At 41.9% G+C, this 21195-nt stretch overlaps 1 protein-coding gene across 1 annotated transcript; it reads right to left on the reverse strand.

The window, feature by feature from the left end:
• Window positions 1-2865: 2865 nt before the first annotated feature.
• On the reverse strand, window positions 2866-13401 carry Cpo (carboxypeptidase O). The gene is given in 7 exon segments (XM_050154200.1): window positions 2866-2988; window positions 2990-3087; window positions 3887-3971; window positions 11560-11656; window positions 11658-11760; window positions 13295-13329; window positions 13331-13401. Coding segments are annotated over 7 exon segments (612 nt in total).
• Window positions 13402-21195: the final 7794 nt, after the last annotated feature.

Genomic DNA, 21195 nt, shown 5'->3' on the forward strand with positions numbered 1-21195 from the left:
TCTTTTTTCTGACATCCTGTTGATGATGCTAGGAGAGCTGGGAAGACCACTCCTTACCCGTTGTCTGCCTGCAGCAAGCAAGCGACCCAGCGTTAATGTGATGTGGAAGTATCTGTGAGATGAAGATCAGATGCACTGGCTGCTCGGACCCAAGCTGTGTGTCTCTTCCAGAGCAAATCTCTCTGTACATGGCACTGGGCTTCACTGCATCGTCCCATTGAGATTAGAGTGTAGGGCGTGGATGTAAATATGCCCGTGTTTGTGTTCATTGATGTGCTGTGAGAAGAAAAAAAAAGGCCTTGACTTTGACCCAGGAATTTCATAGCCTCTAACATCCATGAAAATAACAAAATAATTTAATTTTAATGTGGGGTCAAAATCAAAACCCAGTCTCAGAAATGATTGTAGATTATAGGCATTGAACCATGGCTTAGATCTCTCAGTGACCATTTTAGAAACAGGAGTCTGAAAACACCTTCAAGAAGAACCTTCAATATCTTTCCAGCCTTATCCTTTAGGATTTCTTCACAAGAAGTGAAAAAGCTGTAAGGAGAAGCAAAAAAACGGGCTATGGCCCCCAGGCTTCCCTCTTAGATAGCATATCAATTTTCTTGGCAGGGGATCCTATAGTATGCAGACATCCAAATCATTCTATTTTTAAAATCCCAGGAACTGACACTTGGGCTACACGAGCAGCAGTAACCTGAGATTATAAGCATGGCTGCCTCTTGAATGTGGCATTGAGTGGCTCACACCAGCTTTCTTCTTTTCTAGGCTGACCATTGAAGAGAACTAACTGGTTCCCCACAACAATGCCACAATTGTGGAGTTGGCATTTTTATGTAAATCTCTGGTCCCTGATTCATGCAACACCATTGCCCCTGACATTTCCTTTCTGACCCTTATCAGCCACACATTAGGAAACCATGGAGAAACAAAGAGGACAAAGAAGGACCATGAAAGGGTTACAACCAGGAAGTGTATTGTGACTGTGGCCAACAAGGAAATTTGGAAACGGGTGACTAAACACTAGGGACATCCTGTCAGCCAGTCACAGCTGCATTTGTTCAAAGTCTGTCAAATGCTTAGCACCATTTCAAGGTGTCACAGGGAGATACATAGGAAATGACAGTCTCTGCGGCTGCCTAAAAAGCACTTGGAATTTAATAGGCGAGAGAGTGCAGTTAAGTGCCCAGATAGCCGCAAACACACAAGCTGGCCCTTCCCCTGTTCCTTCATAGCACTTGGAATACGTAGCTTATTTCTTTATGTTCTTGCTGTACAGCTTCCACTAAGCTGGGATTTGCCCTGGATGAGACAGTGTGTCTCTTCTAATTACTCAAGGCTGCTGTTTGGATTTCACTTACTGTAATATAAAACCAAACACATGTGCACCATGCCTGTGAACTCGTAGACATTCTAAACACACCTAGGAGATGCTAAAATAATAAAAATAATGATTAACAAATAAACAAAGCAGTCACACAAATATTTCAAGCTAGCAGCAACTCTACAAATTATATATACTATTTTCTAGATGCTGCTACTAACCCATGAATAAAAAGGATCAAAGACACAAGCAAATTTCTGAAGAACTGAGATGGTAGCGACTAATAGCACACCCAAGGAACTCCTTTGTACTTCCTTTCCTTAGTGAATATTGGGATCATAAATTCAAAATAATAAGTAGAGCGCAGACCTTGGTCAGCTGGTTTCTAATTAGATTCCGAGCGCAGTGGGATTCTTCTGCACAAAACACAGACTTGGAAGAATCAGAGTTGAACACCTCCCTGCGGAGGTGTCTCATATACAAAGTTAGAGAGTGAAGCTCAAGGCTATGACACCCAACACCAAACAGAGGGATTGTAATGAAGAGCCTGGTCTTTCACATGTACTTGCATTGCCCTTTGCCCGGCCCTTCAATTCTCACTCAGACACTTCCTTTATTTGATGGTGTCTTGCTTAGGTTTCTGTTGCTGTGATAAAACACGTGGCCAAAAGAACTTGGGGAGGGAAAGGTTTATTCCATTCATACTTCCGCGTCACTGTCCATCACCGAAGGAAGTCAGAGCAGGAACTCAGGGCAGGAATCTGGAGACAAGAACTAGAGTAGAGACCAGAAGGAGTGCTGTTGACTGGCTTAATTCTCCTGGCTTGCTCACTTTGCTTTCCTAAACACCCCTTTTAGGACCACCTGCCCCAGGACAGCATCCCACCTCAATCATCGATCCAGAAAACACCCTACAGACTTGCCTACAGGCCAATCAATCACACCGAGGCATTTTCTTGGTTAGGGGTCCATCTTCTCAGATGACCCTACCTTGTGTCAAGTTGACATAAGGAAGGAGCCAGAACAAATGGGGTGTTAACAAGTGTGATATAGTCAGAGGTTTGAATAGTGTCTGGAGGCTGGGGCTTGATCCCCTCCTGCAGGCCAGGTCAAACCTGCTGAAAAAGGACACAGAGAGCATGAATATGGCCCCTCATGCAGGTTTAGACTGAGCCTGCTCAACCAGCTGCCTGCCACTTAGCTCCAACGCATCGGTGAGTACCGCCGGCTCAGCAGAATTTTCTCACAGGTCTACAGGTGCACGCACCACTGAGTTTTAAAAGGGCTTACTTTATAGCTTTCGAGTTGTAATAGCTAAGTAGTACAATATTCTTCTAGAGCAATAAAAATTAATTACCAGCAAAACAAATGTTTAAAATGCTAACATGACTCTTTATTAGAATATAGAGTATTTTTAAGCTCGTGGCTTGGCCTCTATACAACAGCACGCTCCTTCACCTCAACCATATTCCCATCACTATGGCTAAGCAGGCCAAGGTAGGAGGCAGATGCGAAGAATACAGCATGGTCAGCGGCTAGTTTGTGGCTGTCCTTCCCGGCGCTGCTGGCGACCAGTAATTCTCATACACACCATCAAGGAGTGAAAGCAGAGCTTCCATGCTTTCCTCACAAGTGGGCTGGAGTCGGGCTTCAGGCAGAAAGAAAACCATGGGTAGCGTTGACCCTCAGCTCAACCGTGTATTTGAAGGGGATCCCAATGCCTCAAGTCCAGTCTTTGTAGGATCCTGACATAGCATCTGTAAAGAAGACAGGAGGTAAATGTCGAAATGAGACCTTGGAAGGTGGGGTTCCATAGCCACGCCAGGGGATATGAAGGAGATGTCCCTGGTTAAGACCCTCTGTCTTTGGTAAGCAGCCTGTATTTTATTTGGTCCCTTCTTCCTTCTGCCTGGAACAAAGCAGCAGAGACTTAGTTAAAAGTTTCTCAATTGATTAAAAGAAAAATAAAAAATTTAAAAAATGAGGCAGCCTCGAATTGCAAGGCAAGAACGAATGGTCTAATCCTCACAGAGGAATATAAAAAGAAAAAGGAAAACTGAAAAACCAAAAAACCAAATGATTCACAGGAAAATTATGACACCAGGATTAGGTAGGTGGGCCCCAGGGGCTCCTGGGTAGTGGGGATAAGCACTGCATCTTCCTTCGGCTGACCTCTGTCTTCTGACTACTTCCCCAGTCTTCCCTGCTCTGCCTTCCTGGCTCCTCTGGGACTGCAATCAACTGACCAAGGCTGAAAGGACAATGCCCTTCCTGTTAACTCCTGTGCCTTCCAACTTGCCAGCTCTTTTTTAACTCAAGCCAGGGAAAGTTCTGGTTTGAGCCAACGTGTCGCTGTTTTTCCTTTGCCCTCATACCTTATCCCTAGAGAGTACAATATTGAATCACACAGACTGCCTTTTATCCTCGGCCATTTTGATTCTTCCAGCTCTCAGTGGGTCACAGGAACTCCTGCTCTCTGGCCCATCTCACCATCATAACTTCATTGATTTCTTCTGTGCCTTAGATCCCATTAAAGAGACAAAAAAGTATTCTTACATAAAATATCTGCACTTGATCCAACTCTATAATTGGTTCCACGCTTTGCTTTCAATGCATTTGCCGCCTTCTGTCCAACTTGAATCTGTAGGTGGGAAATGCCGAGAGAGCTGGTTTTAAAAATAAACCCGACGAGCCAAGGGTTTTATGTTTTGTACAGATCTATCCCTGAGGTTTTAGACTTTCTCTCTAACCTCCCATTGGGCATTTGTGTCTAGGTAGCCTGTTGGCACCCCACATTAACCACACCTATATTCCTTTTCATTACCAATGAGGCTGTTGCTATTTCTGGTCTTGCATATTACTACAACACACATGTAAAAGTCTGTAGATATCTTTAGCTTCTCCCCCCCCCCCCCCAAAGTCACCAACGTGAATTTTCATTGCTATTACTCCTTGTCAGACTCCTTACCTCAGAAATGGTCTGTTGTGTCTTCTAACTCACTTCCTCCCACCAGGCTCTATCCCAACTGGTCCCACACGGCTTCCAGATGCATAAATCTATGTTCACGAACCTGCTGAAAAGCTTTCCGTGTCTTCTCATTGCCCACTAAATTAAACACAGACTGCATAGCCTAGACTTTGTGATCCTCCACAATGTGTTCCTAAATACTGAATCCTATACTCTTTCCCTACATTGTAGTCAAACGCAAGCTTCCTCACTGTTCCTTGGATATACACCATGCCCCTCAATGTCCCTCTCTTTCTTCAGGGTGCTCCCTCCACATGGAGTCTCCACCTATTGACCCAACTTTGAGGCACTTTCTCAAATAATCTTTCTCCATCCATCTGGATGCTGACCCCAACGGGGTTCGCTTTTTTCCTGCTGTCTCTTCCACAGCCCTTTCTTCATAGCCTCTTACCGTTTCTCCCCTTTGTTTTTTTTCTTACAGATAATTTATACACCCCTCTACTTCCATGTCTCCTGATTCTACAAGGAATCTCTCAGAACTAGAAGATCTTCTAGGTCTCAGCCTTCCTTTCTGTAGGTTCTTTCCTGAGATCCGTCACTATTAAAGCCCAACACTTACTGGACTTCTGCTAAGTCCTGTATTTACTGCTCTACTGAAAATCTATTCAAAATGGTCTGTTGACAGACCTTCTGAGTGTTTCTGATTCCAGACATCCTAACATGATAACCCATGTACTAATCCTACAGCTTCTCCTTAGATCCTACACAGTCCCCAAACCTCTTGTTCTTCCTGCCAGCAAGGTGATGTTCAGCTGCTGGTCCCAGATAGCCATTATCAGGTCTCCTGACACTCTCAGCTAGTAATGGCCTAGTTTTATATGGCTTTTTCACCTTTCCTTTTTGTAGTTCACTTCTGGGTGCTAAAATGCAAGAGAGAGGTGCTTGGGTAGAGGTGAGAGAAGCCCAGAGAAATTACAAAGAATTAAGCAGGCAGCAAATCATGGTAGTGAGGTCAGAGGCAGCATCTTTTAGGTATTTTGGATTTTCTGCATGTGATTCATGCACACACACATGCATACAAACCTACACACACACACGCGCACACACATACATACACACGCACATACTCACGCACACACACACACACACACACCAAACACACATGCACACACTTGAATACATTTGCCAGCCTCTTACTTCTCTCCCCTCACTGCTGGGGATTCATCTGTATCTGCTCAATCACCAATTCTTTCTCTTTTTACTCAAAAACAATTCTGAGTCTCTCAGTTCCTGGGTTTGTATTGCCCCAGTGGAGAAAGGGGCCGAAAAAGCTGACGATAAAGTGCAGGATAAAGCAGTCCCGTCATTTGTACCGGGAAGAGGACGCTGAAGAGGAAGCGGGAGGCAGAAAGAGGAAAAGTCCTGCTAAGAAAACGAAGAGGGCTGGGGACAGGGCTCAGGGAGCTGCCATGTGTCATCCATGAAGCGAAGAACAGACTTGGGGACGTGACTGGCCAACCATACTCACTGGTGAAAATCACCTAGCAAAAAAATAAGTTGTTCCTAATCATTTTTGGTTCTCATGTGCCGGTCCTTCCTTCCCTGGATGAAATTCCACACCAGCTGGTCTGAGAAGGTCACATGAATCACATGAGTCAGCCTTAGGCCACATTTTTTAATCCAAATTATTCCTCGACTTGGTTTATTTTTGTTTCTAAAGCTCACCCCAAGCAACTATTTTATGGCCAGCCTTTACATAGTCCATTCTTTGTAGTTCATTCTTTTCAAATTTTAGCTGTAGGATAGCAAACTCATTTCCCCTTCTTTGTTGGTTTTTTTTTTCCCAATTATTAATTACTATGAAGAAGTAGAAAAACAGAATTGTGATTCTCAGCTTATACATAGATTTGGTCCTTTCTGAGAAGACAAAATAGAAATTCCACAGATTTCTTTGTTTTTTTTTATTTAATTTTGTTTTATTTTTGTTTGTTTGTTTTTATTTTTAAACTTTATTTTTATTTATTCTTTATGTTTTTCACATCATGCATCTTGATCCCATTTGTCTCCCTGTCTTTTCATATCTACCCTTTGTCCTTCCAACCTTCCCCCAAAATAAAATAAAATCTAAGCGAAAAGAAAATAAAAATCTTATTATGGAAGCTTTAGTATGACACATTCAATCATGCGTTATACCCTTATACCCATATATCTTTACTTGAGTGTTCATTACAAAGAGTCATTGGTCTGCTTCGAGGCCTCTGGCTTCTGCGGGACCCTCACTGGGGCTCCTCTTGGATATCCTGTGTTGTACTGTGTCATGGAGACCCTGAGCTTTGAGTCTGCAGGGCCCCTTCATGTTTAATACATCTTTGAGATAGGGTCATACTGTGTAGCACTAGTTGGCCTTGATTTATAAGCCAAGTTGGCCTTGAACTCACAGAGATCCCCCTGCCTCTGAGTGTTAGAATTGGGGCCACCAGGCCCAGTCCTCCTTAGATTTACTTCGTCTCAGAGTAGAGCGCCAGAGTAGACTTTTCTTCTGAACTTCACTGAGGGGCTGAAAGAGGGGTCATGTCTCTGTCCATCTTCTGTACTTGAAGGTGCTTCCTAGGAAAAAGGAGAAACCCACCTTTTCAGTGGAAAATGATATACTGCTAAAGCCTTCTAGCCTGCTCAAGGCTCTTCCGCTGCCCTGTAAGGACAGATGTACAAATGGTTTGATTATAAAGGCCCTGATGTGTGCAGGAAGATACAGCTTGAGATGGAGTGCAGAGGTTGTTATGAAAGGGTTTAGATGTACATAGTTCCAGGATGTAAAACATTACAAATTTGAGAGGTGCTCTAATTTCAAGAGCAGTTCATATATATATATATTCCTGTTTTTTTTCTACACAGAGGCTGCCAAGTTGCCCACATGCAATTTAATATTTACCATGGCTCTGAAAAGCTTTGGTTTTGTAAATACAGAGTCGCTGTAAAATAGCTCTAGAATGGAAATCTCCTTGGAGCAAGGGGCTCAGTTCAGTGCAGTTGTGCACAGTACTACAGCTTCAGCCCAGGAAGCCATGGACACTGCCAAGATTCAATAAGATTGACACATTGTGCAGAATTTTCATGCTTCCTATCCAAACATTTGAAGACAAATGGTTATGCTTATTCTTCCACACCCGAGGCTGCAAAGGACACAGAAAACTTCCCTTGTTTCTGTGTGTGAACCAATGACTTCCCAAGATTTTCCTCTTAGAATCACTTCCCAGCAGTTCCTATGCTACTGATCCAAGCATCTCCCACATACTCTTGCTAACCTGTGGCCACAGGGCCACAGGGCTCTAACAAGAAGGGCAATCTACAAGACATCCTCTGACTTTTGGATACAGATCATGTAATATCTCGATTCCTGAGCCAAAAGGAATGATATTCCCATGAAAAAAATTGAGGTATTATTATATTGAAAGATGATATCTTCCATGAAGGCCTTTCTGTTGGTGGGAGACACCGTCTCACTGAAGGTCTACAATGTCTCTGGAGAGTCAACTGGCTTTGCTTCAGTTCTCTCAGAGAGAAAAAATCTATAGCGACTATCATAGAAGCTGAGGAATGAGCCTAGTTCTGGGCTTGATAACTAACACATTTCTGCAAATTTCTCTATCAAGAAAAAAAATGCCAGGGATTATAATTGAGGATGAAAGAGTACATGGTTGACTGGAGATCTAAATTGATTAACGGCTTCAAAAATTTAAAAATTCTTTCTAAGCAGACAGGGGCTTTGTGTGGATGATACAAGTCTTTGGGCATGCAGGATACAAGTCTAGGACCAACCTAGACTCCACCATGTTCTCCCTGGAGGAGTTCTGGGAATGTAGCTGCCTCAGACTCTCTGTCTATTCCTAAAGTGAGTTCATTATGTCCTCATAAGAGTCAAATGAGACAGATTCAATGCAATGCCTATCAAAATCCCAGCAAAATTCTTCATAGCCCTTGAACGAACAATACTCAACTTCATATGGAAAAGCAAAAAACCCAGGATAGACAAAATAATCCTGTACAATAAAAGAACTTCTGGAGGCATCACAATCCCTGACTTCAAACTCTACTACAGAGCTACAAAACTGAAAACAGCCTGGTATTGGCATAAGAACAGACATAAGGACCAATCAACTGAACACTCCTTCGAACACCTGATTTTTGACAAAGAATCAAAAAATATAAAATGGAAAAAAAAGAAAGCATATTTAACAAATGGTGCTGTCATAACTGGATATCCAACATGTAGAAGAATGAAAATAGACCCATATCTATAACCATGCACAAAGTTCAAGTCCAAATGAATCAAAGACCTCAACATATAGCCAGTCACATTGAACCTTGTAGAAGAAAAAGTGGGAAGTACACTTAAATGCATTGGCACAGGAGACCACATCTTAAATATAACCCCAGTAGCACAGACACTGAGAGAAACCATTAATAAATGGGACCTCCTGAAACTGAAAAGCTTCTGTAAAGCAAAGGACATGGTCAACAAGACAAAACGACAACCTACAGAATGGGAAAAGATCTTCACTAACCCCACACCAGACAGGTCTGATATAAAAAAACAAACAAAGAACTCAAGAAAATGGTCACCAAAAGAATACATAATCCAATAAAAAAAAATGGAGTGCAGACCTAAACAGAGACCTCTCAACAGAGGAATCTAAAATGGCTGAAAGACGCTTAAGGAAATGCTCAACATTCTTAGTCATCATAGAAATGCAAATCAAAACAACTCTGAGATTCTATCTTACACCTGTTAAGAATGGCCAAAATCAAAAACACTGATGACAACTTATGCTGGAGAGGTTGTGGGGAAAAGGGAACACTTCTGCATTGCTGGTGGGAATACAAGCTGGTACAGGCCCTTTGGATGTCAGTGTGGCAATTTCTCAGAAAATTAGGAAACAACCTTCCTCAAGACCCAGCAATAATACCTTTGGGTATATATCCAGAGGATGCTCAATCGTGCCACAAGGACTTGTGCTCAACTATGTTCACAGCATCTTTGTTTGTCATAGCTAGAACCTGGAAACAACCTAAATGCCCCTCGACCGAAGAATGGATAAGGAAAATGTGGTACATTTACACAATGGAGTACTACACAGCAGAAAAAAATAACAGCTTGAATTTTGCAGGAAAATGGATGGAGCTGGAAAACATTATTTTGAGTGAGGTAACCCAGACCCAGAAAGACAATTATCACATGTACTCACTCATAGGTGGTTTTAAACATAAAACAAAGAAAACCAGCCTACAAACCACAATCCAAGAGAACTTAGACAACAATGAGGACACCAAGAGAGACATACATGGATCTAATCTACACGGGAATTAGAGAAAGACAAGATCTCCTGAGTAAATTGGGAGCATAGGGACCTTGGGGGAGGATTTAAGAGGGTAAGGGAGAGGCAGGGGGAAGAGCAGAGAAAAATGTAGAGCTCTATTTAAAAAAAAGAAAACCTGAAAAAAGAGTCAAATGAGATAATGCCTTTAAAATCCCTTTGTAAATTGTAATAATTCAAGCAAATGTTAGTTACTTCTACATTTTTGAAAATGATCACATAATATAATTTTTTGTGGAATTTTGTGGAAGAAAAAATGGCCCCAAGAAAGGTATTTATGTATTGCTGTGTATTTTTGACTTCTGGGGACTCCCTTCAGCAAAGGTCTCTAGTGGGTTATCCTTTAGTCTTGGCCTGTACTCTAATGGTCACGCTCCAGTGGGGAAAGGACAAGAGACATAAACTAGCCAAGAGGTTGCCCGGCCTCTGTGATAGGGTAGCACTTGCTCCCGTCTACCCTATTATCTGTTCATGATGAGGGTATTCTTTTTAAAAGTTTTTTTTTAAATAATAATAAACATTGGCAAGACTTTGATGAGGTGTGAGATTGTGCTCTGTAGGTAGATATTTTAAATGGAACAATAGAAATGGAAATCAGTAAATGAAATAAAAAAGAAATCAAAACTAGAATTATCATATAAGCCTGAAACTATGCTTCTAGATGTGTCTGAGAAGTGAAGTGGAGTCTTGGAGGGAAACCTGCACAGCCTTGTTCTTGGTAGCATTAGGCAGGAGAGTGGGCTAGACCCAGTGCCACTGCCCGGTGACAAACAAGGCAGGGTATATGCATACTCGGGAATACTGCCTGCTCTTAAAAGGAAGGAAATTCTAATCTGAAGAGACAGCTTGGCCATTAAAGGCTCACAGCCAAAAGGACAAGAAAGGAAATTGTGATTTACCCTACAGGAGATTTACACTGGGGATATTGCACTAACTTGAATAACTTAGTCCTAAAAAGACAAATCCTGTACTGCTCCATTGATGTGAGGCATCTGGACGACTCATACTCATAGGTGTGGAGAGAAAACGGTGCTTGCCACAGTGGGGCACAGAGGAAAATGGGGGATACACAATAAGACAGTCAAGGGGTTGGTACACAATGTTGAAGATTCTGAACTCACACCTAAAAATGGTTGCCACTGCAAATTTATGCTAAGTATTTTTACCATAATTAAAATAGAAAAATCTCAGCTAAAACATAGTAAATATTACAGCAGTCCTGCATTTGTTCCCCCTTTGGCTTGTGACTGTGAGCCTCAGACTCAGCAAAGGGCGAAGAGCCCAGTTCTCTGCAGCAAGCCTGCCCAGCAGACCTTGAGTAAGCAGGGCTTCAGAGAAGGACCTGGGAAAACAAAGCACAAGCTCCTGGCTCTGACTTGCATTTCCCTGGCACTTCCTCTTAGAAATATTCCTGGGCAAATGCTTCCAGAAGAGTCTAGAAAAAAAAAACACTGCATTGTGCTCAGTGGAAAAGAGAGCAGGAATTATTTTAGATACGCCACATCCCGCTAACAGCTGGCAAGTTTGGAAAGCATGGTTCACAAGCTGTAATCGCTGGATGGAGCTTCGAGGGAGCAACAGAAAGGAGAGCGCATCCCTGCAGATTATTACCATAATCATCTCATTTAGATTATAGCCAAACACCTAAGATGTCTCCCAACTTGACACTTCCTGAAACAGGTAGTTAATTAGTGCAGGTACAGCAGCATTTAACCCAGAGTCTTGCCGGCAGGCATCTGGCACAGTATTAAAAAAGCAGGAAAAAGAAAATAAGGTTGGTGGGGGAAAGGAGAATGGAGCCAAAATCTCTTGGAAACCAAAATCAGAGGCCGGAAGGCTGTGGCCCTGCGGAGGTATCTCTAGAGCCCTTGGCACTCAGGACTCACTAGTTCTCCGTAGTCACTTGGTTTATTTTTGGTGTAGCCATATGGTATGAGAGTAAGCTGCCCATAGGACTGCATGGTCAGGAAGCACAGGGTGTCTTTTTCTGCTTTTTATAAGGCTTGAGACTGCTTTAGTCTCTGATTCCGACATTGATTCTTTCCCACAGAATGTTAAATCTTGGCAGTTTGTGGATGTGCCAATACCTGGAGAATACAGGAGTCCTCGGAAATGCGTCATAATCACTTACAAATGAGCCAGGGTGAATAGCAAAGCTTGCTCGGTACTCCAGGCCTGTCCGTGGCTGTCAAATCAGTCCTATAAGTTAATCAATTGTATTAGTCACTCAAGTAGCCAGTGATGAGGAGCTCAGAAAGGTACGAAGACTGACCTCACGATCTGGACTCGAACTGCACAAACTCTATCCCTTTGTGACTCAGAAGGGAAAATGCAGAATGAAGAGGCAGTGTGTTAATAAATTCTTAACCTGTAGTGAACCTGGGGGGCTTCGGGTGTGGGAGGACTGGGGATCAACTATCAGGTTCCTAAGGCAGGTTCTCACAGATGTGTTGGCCATGTCTTCCTTGCTGGCTTCTGTCCCGGCAGAGCTGCTGTCCAGCACCCAGGTAGTCTGCACACACTAATAATAGGAAAGTCCCCTACGTGTGCCCCTCCTATGTGGCATCACATAGTGGACTTTGGTTAAGATGGGTTTGTGTGACCGATGTTCTAAATATGAAAACAAACAAACAAAGCCAGAAAAATGAAGCATTTTTTTTTCCAAGACCTCCAAGCAATGGAGACTACTTTTTAACTTAAGTCTCGCCATTCAGGGAGTGGCAGTATTCTTACCCACCCCTGATTCTTCAATTGCTTCCAATGCTGTGACCAGACCAGAATTTGCAGACACAGAAGTGCTGCAAGGAGAGGAAAACGTTTACTCTGCTTGCTGTCTGCCTCCTGCTGTAAAAAATACCCAAAGACGGCATTCTGGCTTTAATCTTCTTGATGGGGAGCTATATGTCTTCAAACCACATGATGGTTTAAAACATATTCTGTTTGTGCTGGCTAGTTTTATGTCAACTTGATACATGCTAAAGTCATCTCAGAAGAGGGAACCTCAATTAAGAAAATACCACCGTAGGCTGGAGAGATGGCTCAATGGTTAAGAAAATGCCTCCAAAAGATCATCAGGCTGTAAGCAAGACTGTAGAGCATTTTCTTAGTTAGCAATTGATGTAGGAGGGCTTAGCACACAGTGGGTAGTGCCATGGGCTGGTGGTCCTGGGTTCTATGAGAAAGCATTCTGAGCAAGCCATGAGGAGTAAGCCAGGAAGCAACACCTTCCATGGCCTCTGCATCAGCTCCTGCCTCCAGCTCCCTGCCCTGTTTGAGTTCCTGTCCTGAATTTCTTCCATGATGAACAGTGATGTGGGATCATAAGCCAAATAAACCCTTGGCTTCCCAACTTGCCTTTCAGTCATAGAGCTTTAACACAGCAATCGGAGTAAACCTAAAACGTTAGTCTAGATCTACTACTCTATTCTAGTTTAGCCAATCTCAAATAAAGAGAGTTCTGCCCTTGAATACTGTGTAGAAGATATCACCTCTTTAAAGGAAATAAAAGTCATCAGAATGCCCAAGAGGCTACATGGGTTTTTCAAGGCTGAGAAGTACATGGCTTCTCAGTCTTTTGTAGTAGCTACTGTTCATCAGTTTATATTTCAAGCAGGTACATACTACACCAGGAGACAATGAAATTTTGATTGATATTTTCCATGACATGTGCCATTATTATGGGATGAGTGGGACTTCCTCCAGAGAGGATCATGAAACAGAGGAACCATGAGGTGGCCTTCAAACATAGAAAACACTTCCTAGAACTATTTGGAAAAAAAAAACACTTGTCTTTGTTATTGTAAAATTTGTGCATATGTGAATTTTAGTTTTGCACAGAGGCCAACAACACTCCACATGAGGAACATCTGTACAAACTAAAGTGGACAGATGTGTAAAACGTACAATTGAGGGCTTGTTTGACCTTTTGTTCCTGAGCAGATGAGCTGGGTCTGTGGACATGATCTTACTTAGAGCAGCTTTGGGTACAGTTTAGGACTGAGTCATACAAATGCCAGGCAAGCAGTTTGACAAGTGGAATAGACCTTTCCAGGTGGAATAGAGATTTGTTTGTTTGTTTGTGTCGGCAGGAAAGCTTATTGGGGTGGGGCTCAGCTCACACTCAAGGCCAGAATGACTGTGCTAGAGAAGCTAGAGAGCTTTGGAGAAGGGCGGATGAGGGGGAAACGGGAGTGCTTTCTAAAAAGGAGGAACTCCAAGGGACTCTCATTCGGGTAGTGGTGCTTTATAAACAGCGCATGAAGAAAGTTCTCTATTTACTGCACTAGAAGCCTGAGAGAGTTAACATACTGAATGATTGCATTGGGATACACAGGCTAGTTTGGTATTTAGATATTGTTTGCCCTCCCTCATGCTTCTAGAGCTGATCTGGGGTAGGTGCGGGTCAGTAGATGAGATCTGGGGTAGGTGCAGGTCAGTATATGAGGTCTGTGTTAGATGTAGGTCAGTAGACGAGATCTGGGGTAGGTGCAAGTCAGTATAATAGCTAATCCACAAATGACACCTCAGAGACTGTGTGCAATAGCATGTCCTTCACACAGCCACCAGAGTTAGCCTTCCTGAGCCACACAACAAGGGCAAGGACTTCAGGACAGGCTTTTTTTTGTTTTTAATATGGAAGCTATAGAACCTTGAAGTAGTGTGTTGTGTGTGTGTGTGGTGGGGTGTGATAGTTGGGGTAGTGGGTGGGGACTTAGGTCATTTGGATTCCTGTCTCACACAGGGAACACTGGTCTTTCGGAGTGAGTACTCTTGAGAGTGAATTTTGACCCCTGCAGTTCCCTCTGGCTTCCTGATTGATGGAGTCCTTGCCATCCACCCTGAGGCAATGCAGCTGAGGTGGGTGATCCTCACTGGAGGGTGACCCATACAGTTTTGACTTTCAGCTTCCCAAACTGTGAGTTAATTAAACCTCTTTTATTTATAATTTTAGCCTGCTTTGGGTACATCACTATAGTAATGAAAAGTAGGCTCATGGACCAATAGCACTCTTTATTAATGCTCTAAGATTAGACAATGCCCATGTATGCCCTTCCCAGAATTTGCTTACTGAAGATTCTAAGACAGGCCCATTATAATAACTTTGATTAAACTAAATAGACCTAAATAGATCTAATTTAATTATAGATCATATATATCAAGCTTTGAAAGAATCTTATACTGTGACTAATAAATCTATAACCAGGGTTCCAAAAGAACAAATGCAGTGAAAAATGAAGACACATTAAGGCAGCCATCAGTTTGTCTCAGGACTCATGACACCTGAATGTCCATGTAGCTGACACTGGGCAATCCAGAATTATAGAAAATAGTACTTAACTGGAGTGTTGTTAGAGGTTGCTTGTTTGTTTCCTGGCCGCCCAGCAGCTTAGACCCAAAATAATCACACAGAAACTATATTATTTAAAATATTGCTTGGCCCATAGCTCTAGCTTCTTATTGGCTAATGCTTATATTTTAAATTTAACCCATTTCTAGTAATTTGTGTATTGCCACATGGCTGTGGCTTACCAGGTAAATCGTCCATCTCCAGAGGGGCTACATAACTTCTCTCTAACTCCTCCTTCTTCCTCCCAGCATTCAGTTTAGTTTTCCCCACCTAGCTAAGCTCCCCTATAGCTCTGCTATAGACCCAAAGCATTCCTTAATTAACCAATGATATTCATAGCATATGGAGGGGAATCCCACATCACTGGAAAATTATTTTTAAAATTTTAATTTTAACTGGAATAGATACTTTGGAAAAAACTTGTTAGTACCTTAATAAATGCTTGAATAAAAGCAGCTTTAATTCAGTCTGTCCACTATGAAAGAAGAGCATTTTATGACCCCAGGTACTGTAAACATTTGTGATGGATCAGAGTAGGATACAGGTAGCTCAAATCTCAGCAAAGCTATAAACAGCAGCAGCTGGAAGTGGCAGGTGTATATTTACTTATTGCCTAATTTGTGGTAATTCAGTCAACTTTATTGTCATCATCACAATGCTTTAAGATAGATGTTACTATTCCAGTTTCACAGATGAAGAAGCTAAGAATTCAGAGATTAAATACCTTTATCAAGGTCACACAGTCAGCAAGTATCCAAACCAGTGTGATCCTATCATGGAAACCAGATGTCTTCATTACTCTTCCCATTACTATGATAAAAAGTACTCTGATAAAAGCAATTTAAGGGAGAAAGCACTTCCTGGGCTTACAGTTTATAGTACATTCCATCATGACAGAGAAGTCCTGAAGGTAGGGCCTTGGTCACTGACTCCCATGTGCCCACAATCAGGAGGGAGAGAGTGATGAATGCTTGTGCTCAGCTACCTGATTCGTGGCCAGGACTCAAGAGTAGGCTGTCTTCCTTTAGGGTGGATCCTCAATCAAGACCCCCCATAGGTGTGCCCAGAGACTGACCTAACCTAAATAACCTGTCACAGGTGTGCCCAGAGTTAACCTAATCTAAATAACCCTTCACAGGTGTGCCCAGAGTTAACCTAATCTAAATAACCCCTTACAGGTGTGTCAGAGACTGACCTAATCTAAATAACCCCTCACAGGTGTGCTGGAGGCCAACCATCTCCCAGTCAATTCTGAATGCTATCACACTGTCAACACTGACGTCACACCAGATCATTGGGTTTCCATGGGTGTACACCATCTTATTCAAAGACATAGAGCCGACAGTTCTTTGTGGTAACAGAGGAAAGTATAAGTTCTTTTTAGCATTCTGAAAAATTATTCTGGAAAAAAAATACTATATTCTTATATGTAGACAGTGTAATTGGTAAAGCCTATTTGGAAGGAAATTTGTGCATTTATATACAACTTTTAGATATGTATATCCTTTAATACAAGTACACTAGCTTTAGAAGCTTATACCAAAGATAAAGGTTGTGTGTGGTATCATACAGAAATGCACACAAAGCCACTTCTTCCCACTGTCTCCTTTTGGAAGCCACTGAGCATCTTTACAGCATTACAAATGCTTCTTCACAGAAGAACTTACCCTCAAAGAACTTCTGTGGAGCCCTGGGTTCAGCAAGAAAAAACACTTCTGTTGACCGAGGTTTCTGTCCCACCAGGTCCTGCAGCCATTCTATCCCAAAGAAACACACAGAGGACTACATTAATTATAAACTGGTTGGCCTATTATCTCAGGCTTCTTATGACTCTTATAATTTATATTATCCCATAATTCTCGTCTGTGTTAGCAATGTGGCTTGGTACCTTTCATCACCAAGGCATTCTCATCTTGCTTCCTCTGTGTCTGGGCAATGACTGCAGACTGAATCTTTCTTCTTCCCAGAATTCTCCTGTTTTTGTCATCCTACCTCTATTTCCTACCTAGATACTGGCCAATCAACATTTTATTAAACAAGTACAATAAATAAATCTTTACAGGGTAAAACCATTGTCCCACAACACGTTTCCAGGGAAACAGAACTTATTGAGGAACTGTCTTCTCTCCTTGAGTCTGACACTCACATGGGAACCAACTCTGTGCTTCTCGGATCTGCCAAGGACATGACAAACCCAAAGAAGTGTAATTATGACTCATGTTCCAGCTGGGTGCATGGGGCTGTTCCCCTTTCCTCTTCTTTGTGTTTTTAATTTGTCTTTTTATTTCACACCACCAGGTTTTGTAGTTTCAATGGTGGCACTAACGGTGGAGGGAGAAATGTTTGGAAATCTCTTCAACTTAGCATACAGGCAAATCTTCAGCTCACAGTTTGAGCCAATCTAGTTTGTGATTATTAGTATTGAAAGTAATCCATTCCTGATATATCCTAAAGCAGATTGTGACCTCCAGTAACACCATCCTTCATACTGTATGTCCTCACTCACCTTCCCTTGGGATAATATCTCTTATAAGAACAGATCTTAAGGCTCCTTCATGGACTGACAACCTCCTGTCTGTGATATGCTGAGGATCTGGAATGGATAGGAAGATATAAAATAGTGAAGACATCAGGACTTCCTGAAGAACAGGAGACTGATTTTAAAGATCACAAAGGGGTTAGAGAGAGGACTATAAGGTTAGAAACATTTAATTCTGTAGCAGAAGACCAGAGTTGAGTTCACAGTATTATTGTCAGATAGCTCACATTTGTCTTATAACTCCTGTGTTCCCTCTTCTGGCTTCCACAAGCATTTACATACATGTACACACACACACAAATATTAAAAAAAATAGTCACAGAAGGTGGTACACATAGGATTTGAAGTCCCAAAGCCAATGTTGAATAACTCTGATTTACCTGCTATACCTTAAACAACTATTTAGCCATGGTGAAATATAATTTCTTTGTCTATAGAGTGAGGATAATCATACTAACCTTGCATGGAGCTTAGAACGACTCAATAAGGTATTGTAGATAAATAGCACTTGTAAGTTTGTAAAAGATATAATAACTAAGATTTATTGAGCTGAAACTTTTTATGAGACAGGCACTATTCTAAGTAGTTTAAATCTCATTTACTTTCTCTCTAAAGTGTTGACACAGATTTCTTTTTTTCTTTGTTTCAGAGATGAGGAAACAAGATCACAAGGACAGTGTTAACTGAACCCAAACCCTGGCAAGTTGACTTATGAGCCTCTGATATCAACCACTGCTTCAATGTGTGGTAAGATGGAATCCCTGTGCAGCAGCTGTAACCAATGACTATCCAATGAGACTTCATCACCCAAAGCCATATTAGGATTCATTCATAGTGTCGTATAGTCTATGGGATTTGACAGATGTTTGATGTCCAGTATAAACCAGTATAGTATGATACAGAACAGTTTTAGTGCCGTAACTGTCCTCTGGATTCTGCTCATCCATCCTTGCACTTTAAAATCCTTGGTAACTACATCTCATCACTTAATTTGCATAGTTCTATGTTTTCCACACTATTATATAGCTGGGATTCCACTGATTTCTATCACTTATAATATGTGTCTTAGTTACTTTTCTATTGTGATGAGTCATTGTGACCAAAGCAACTTATAAAAGGAAGCATTTGATTGCATGCTTGCTTGCAGTTTCAGAGGGCAAGTTCATGACTATCCTGACAGCAGGCAGGCAGGTATGGTGCTGGAGCAGTAGCCCAGAGCTACATTGTGACAACAATAGCAAGGCAGAGAGTGAGCCAACTAGACTGGCATGGTCTCTTGAAGTCCAACACCTACCCCCACTGATACACTACCTCCAGCAAGGCCACACCTCCTCCAACCAGGCCACACCTCCTAATCCTCCTCAAACAGTCTGCCAACCAGGAAACAAGGCTTCACATAAGAATTGGGGCATCCTCATTCAAACCACCACAATATGGCTTAAGTTCCTTCATGTCTTTCCACAGCTTTGGCAGCTCCTTTTACACCGCTGGACATTATTCCCTTCTCCAGATATGCCACAGTTTATACCCATTTATATGTTGAAAGACATTGTGGCTGCTTCCTGTATAGACAGTTATCAACAAAGCTGCCATAAACACATATGTGAATGATTTTGTGCAGACATGTTCATAGTTCTATTGCAGAAGAACTAAGGAGTATGACTGTTCAACTGAATGATAAGCATATTTTTTCCATGAGAAATGGACAAAGTACTGTTCAAAATTGGTGGAGACAGTTTTACATTTCCACCAGCCATGAGTGAGTTCTGGTTGCTCCACACCCTCGCAACATCGCCTTTGATGTTGGCCTTCTAGATGTGGGCTGCTGTAGCAGACTGTAGTGCATCTGGAAGCTTGAATTGGCAGGTTTCTGGTGACAGACAGATGAGATAAAGCATCTTTTCCTGGGTTCCTCCACGCATTGTATTTTCTTTGGTGAGGCACCATTGGGGTCATCTGCCCACATTCTACTTATCAGATTCATGTATTAATGTTTGAATCTCAGGGTTCCGTATACATTTTGGATCACACTCTATTTTCAGATGTGCCTTTCAAAAATATTTTATCTCAGTTTCTGTCTTCTGGTTTTCTTGACATTTTCTTTCAAAGAGTTAGAAGCCACTAAATTTTGGCATTTCAGTTTTTTTTCAAGGGTTGAGCCTCTCTTGGTGTGTCTAAAATGTCACTGTCATACTCAGGGCCATCTAGACTTTCTAACTCATCTTCTAGGATTTGATAGTCTTGTATTTAACATTTAAGTAAAGTGCGTTTTGTGTGTGTGTGTGTGTGTTCACATAGATGAGATTAGATTGCATGTGTATATATACATTTTCATGGAGAACAGAGGTCAACCTTGGCTGTCATCCTCAATAATGCTGTCCACCTCCTTTGAGATGAGACAGGGCCTGTTATTGGCCTAGAGATTACCAGTTAGGAGAGCTAGGCAAACAAGCCCCAGAGACCTGTTTGTCTCTGTCTTCCCAGAGCTGGGATGACATCGGCTTGCCGCCATCCAGCATTTTGGGCTAGGTTCTGAGGATTAAGCTAAGGTCCTCACGTGTGGCAAACACTGTACAGACTCATCCGCCTTTCCAGCCCCGGTGGCATATTTTTGAGTTAATATCTGTGCTTTCCTTGTTCTGGACATGAGCGTCTAGTTGTTCTAGTACTCGGTGTTACAAAGAATATTTTTTGCTCTGTTGTATTATTTTTCTCCAAATCAATTACCAATGTGCATATGGGCCTAATTCTGGATTCCCTGCTTTCCTATTCTAATCATTTATTCTTTTGTCAATACCACACTGTCTGGTGACTGTAAGGTTATAGTAAATCTGAAATAAGGCAATGTCAGGCTTCTGACTTTTTTCTCCTTCAGTATTGTGCCGGCTATTCAGTGTCCTTCATTTGTCCACAAATCTCTAGAATCAGTTTGTCAATGATCATGAAATAGCTCCCAAAAATTTTGTTTTGGGGTTACATTGTGTCTATAAATAAAATTTGGAAGAGCTAATATCCGGGCAATACTGAGCCTTCCTTCATGTGAGCATCAATATTTCCCCATTCATTTGAGCTCTTTGTGTTTCCTTTGTGTAGTACAAATATTTCATTTTGGGCACACTAGATTTTTTAAAAACTTTAAATTCTACTTGTTCTTTGCTGTGTATAGGAAATCAATGAACTTTCCTATGCCAGCCAGTTTGATCTGATGGGTTCTTAGTTCCAGAATGATTGTTGTTGATTCTTTGTTTTCCTACCTTTATGTTCATGTCCCTTTAAAGAAGGCAGATTTATTTATCCCTTCCTAAGCTACATGCCATTTGTTACCTTTTCTTGTTTTATTGTCTTAGCTAGGCTTGCAAGAACACTATTGAAAAGCAGCAGTGAGCGCAGACCCTGTGCAGAAATGACTGATCTCCCATGAAAGCTTCCTGGTCCTTGCCATTCAGGGTAATGTGATATTAACTGAAGGAGCTTTAAAAATTATTCATTGCGCTGGACGATGGTGGCGCACGCCTTTAATCCCAGCACTCGGGAGGCAGAGGCAGGTGGATCTCTGTGAGTTCGAGACCAGCCTGGTCTACAGAGCTAGTGCCAGGACAGGCTCCAAAGCCACAGAGAAACCCTGTCTCAAAAAAC

This window comes from Alexandromys fortis, unplaced genomic scaffold, assembly GCF_014885135.2.
Source record: "Alexandromys fortis isolate MF-2015 unplaced genomic scaffold, M_Fortis_MF-2015_v1.1 scaffold_40, whole genome shotgun sequence".
Taxonomy (NCBI): domain Eukaryota; kingdom Metazoa; phylum Chordata; class Mammalia; order Rodentia; family Cricetidae; genus Alexandromys; species Alexandromys fortis.